Here is a 1,145-nt window from a genome sequence, read left to right as displayed (position 1 = left end):
ACAGCCTAATTTTCATTTTTGGGTGAACTAACCCTTTAAGCACCTCCTTTTATTTGTTTAAAATGGAAGAAAAAAAAGATTTGCAGATCCTATTTTGTACTCTATTTGTGGAAAGTGCCTGACATGTTTGACTGTGCAGCTGTCTAAAACACAATTTGCAATGTAACTTTTGCTCCCTAAATTCCACTCATCAAAGGTTTTGGCGATAGTTATGGACACATTCAGCGATGTGGAGATTTTCTGTGACATACTGGAGGTGACAAAGCGCAATGTGTCTGTCCATCTCCTTCTGGACCACGCCAATTTACAGCTGTTCCAGGACATGTGTGAAAATGTAAAAATCAACAAGTCTCATCTTACTGTAAGTTATTCTGTTCTTTTAACCGACTTCACTGACAATACATGAAATGTGTTGCTGCTGGCATAAGAAGTTTAGGGATTAGAGGCCTGATATTTATATTTAATAGGCACTGTTAAAACTCTAGCTTGGTTTAATACATGTAACACGTTTTTTTCATCATGACATATTTCTGTTAGTTCGGTTATATCATGAAACGAAAAAGATGTGGATGAATTCTTTATATTTATTGACAATGAGCTTATGTTTTACTTCTTTATCTCTTCATACAGAGAATGTCCATTCGTAGCGTTCAAGGTCAAATATACTGTGCCAAGTCGGGCAGAAAATTCACTCGACAGATGAAAGAGAAATTCATCATTGTGGACTGCAAAAAAGTGCTGGTTGGCTCATACAGGTACTGAACAATCTGAACGCTCAAATGTCTCATCAGTACTGACATGCATTACTAATTTACTATTTAAACAGCTCTTTGAAGGAAGCACTATATTTATATTAACCTGTATTCATCATTGTTTTTATTCTTTTCTGCAATTAACTGCTGAACGTACAGTCTCCATTTAAACATTTTTGTTTTAATCATTTCAGCTTTAGGTTGGCTGTCTATTGCTAAATGTTTGCAATACATTTACATTTTTGCATTTTGGAGATGTTTTTATCCAAAGCGACTGACATTGCATTAATCTAGTTTATAATTGCATACAGTTTTTTCTTTTAATTTAGAGAATACATACAATACAAAAATTTACTTTTGGAAATGCATTTTTAAAAAATCGTCAATTGTAGC

The 1,145-nt window shown here is 33.9% G+C and overlaps 1 protein-coding gene across 1 annotated transcript; it reads left to right on the top strand.

Annotated features, from left to right (window-relative positions):
- Positions 1–202: 202 nt before the first annotated feature.
- LOC107579908 (protein FAM83A-like) lies at positions 203–755 on the top strand (the record flags this gene model as incomplete). Its single annotated transcript, XM_016265692.1, has 2 exons — positions 203–361; positions 631–755. Coding segments are annotated over exons 1-2 (275 nt in total), but the record flags the coding sequence as incomplete, so codon positions are not given.
- Positions 756–1,145: the final 390 nt, after the last annotated feature.

The sequence above is a fragment of the Sinocyclocheilus grahami genome, unplaced genomic scaffold (assembly GCF_001515645.1).
Source record: "Sinocyclocheilus grahami isolate Dianchi unplaced genomic scaffold, SAMN03320097.WGS_v1.1 scaffold21604.1, whole genome shotgun sequence".
NCBI classification, from domain to species: Eukaryota; Metazoa; Chordata; class Actinopteri; order Cypriniformes; family Cyprinidae; genus Sinocyclocheilus; species Sinocyclocheilus grahami.
Note: the sequence above shows the minus strand (reverse complement) of the source record. Positions and strands in the feature narration are given on the sequence as shown.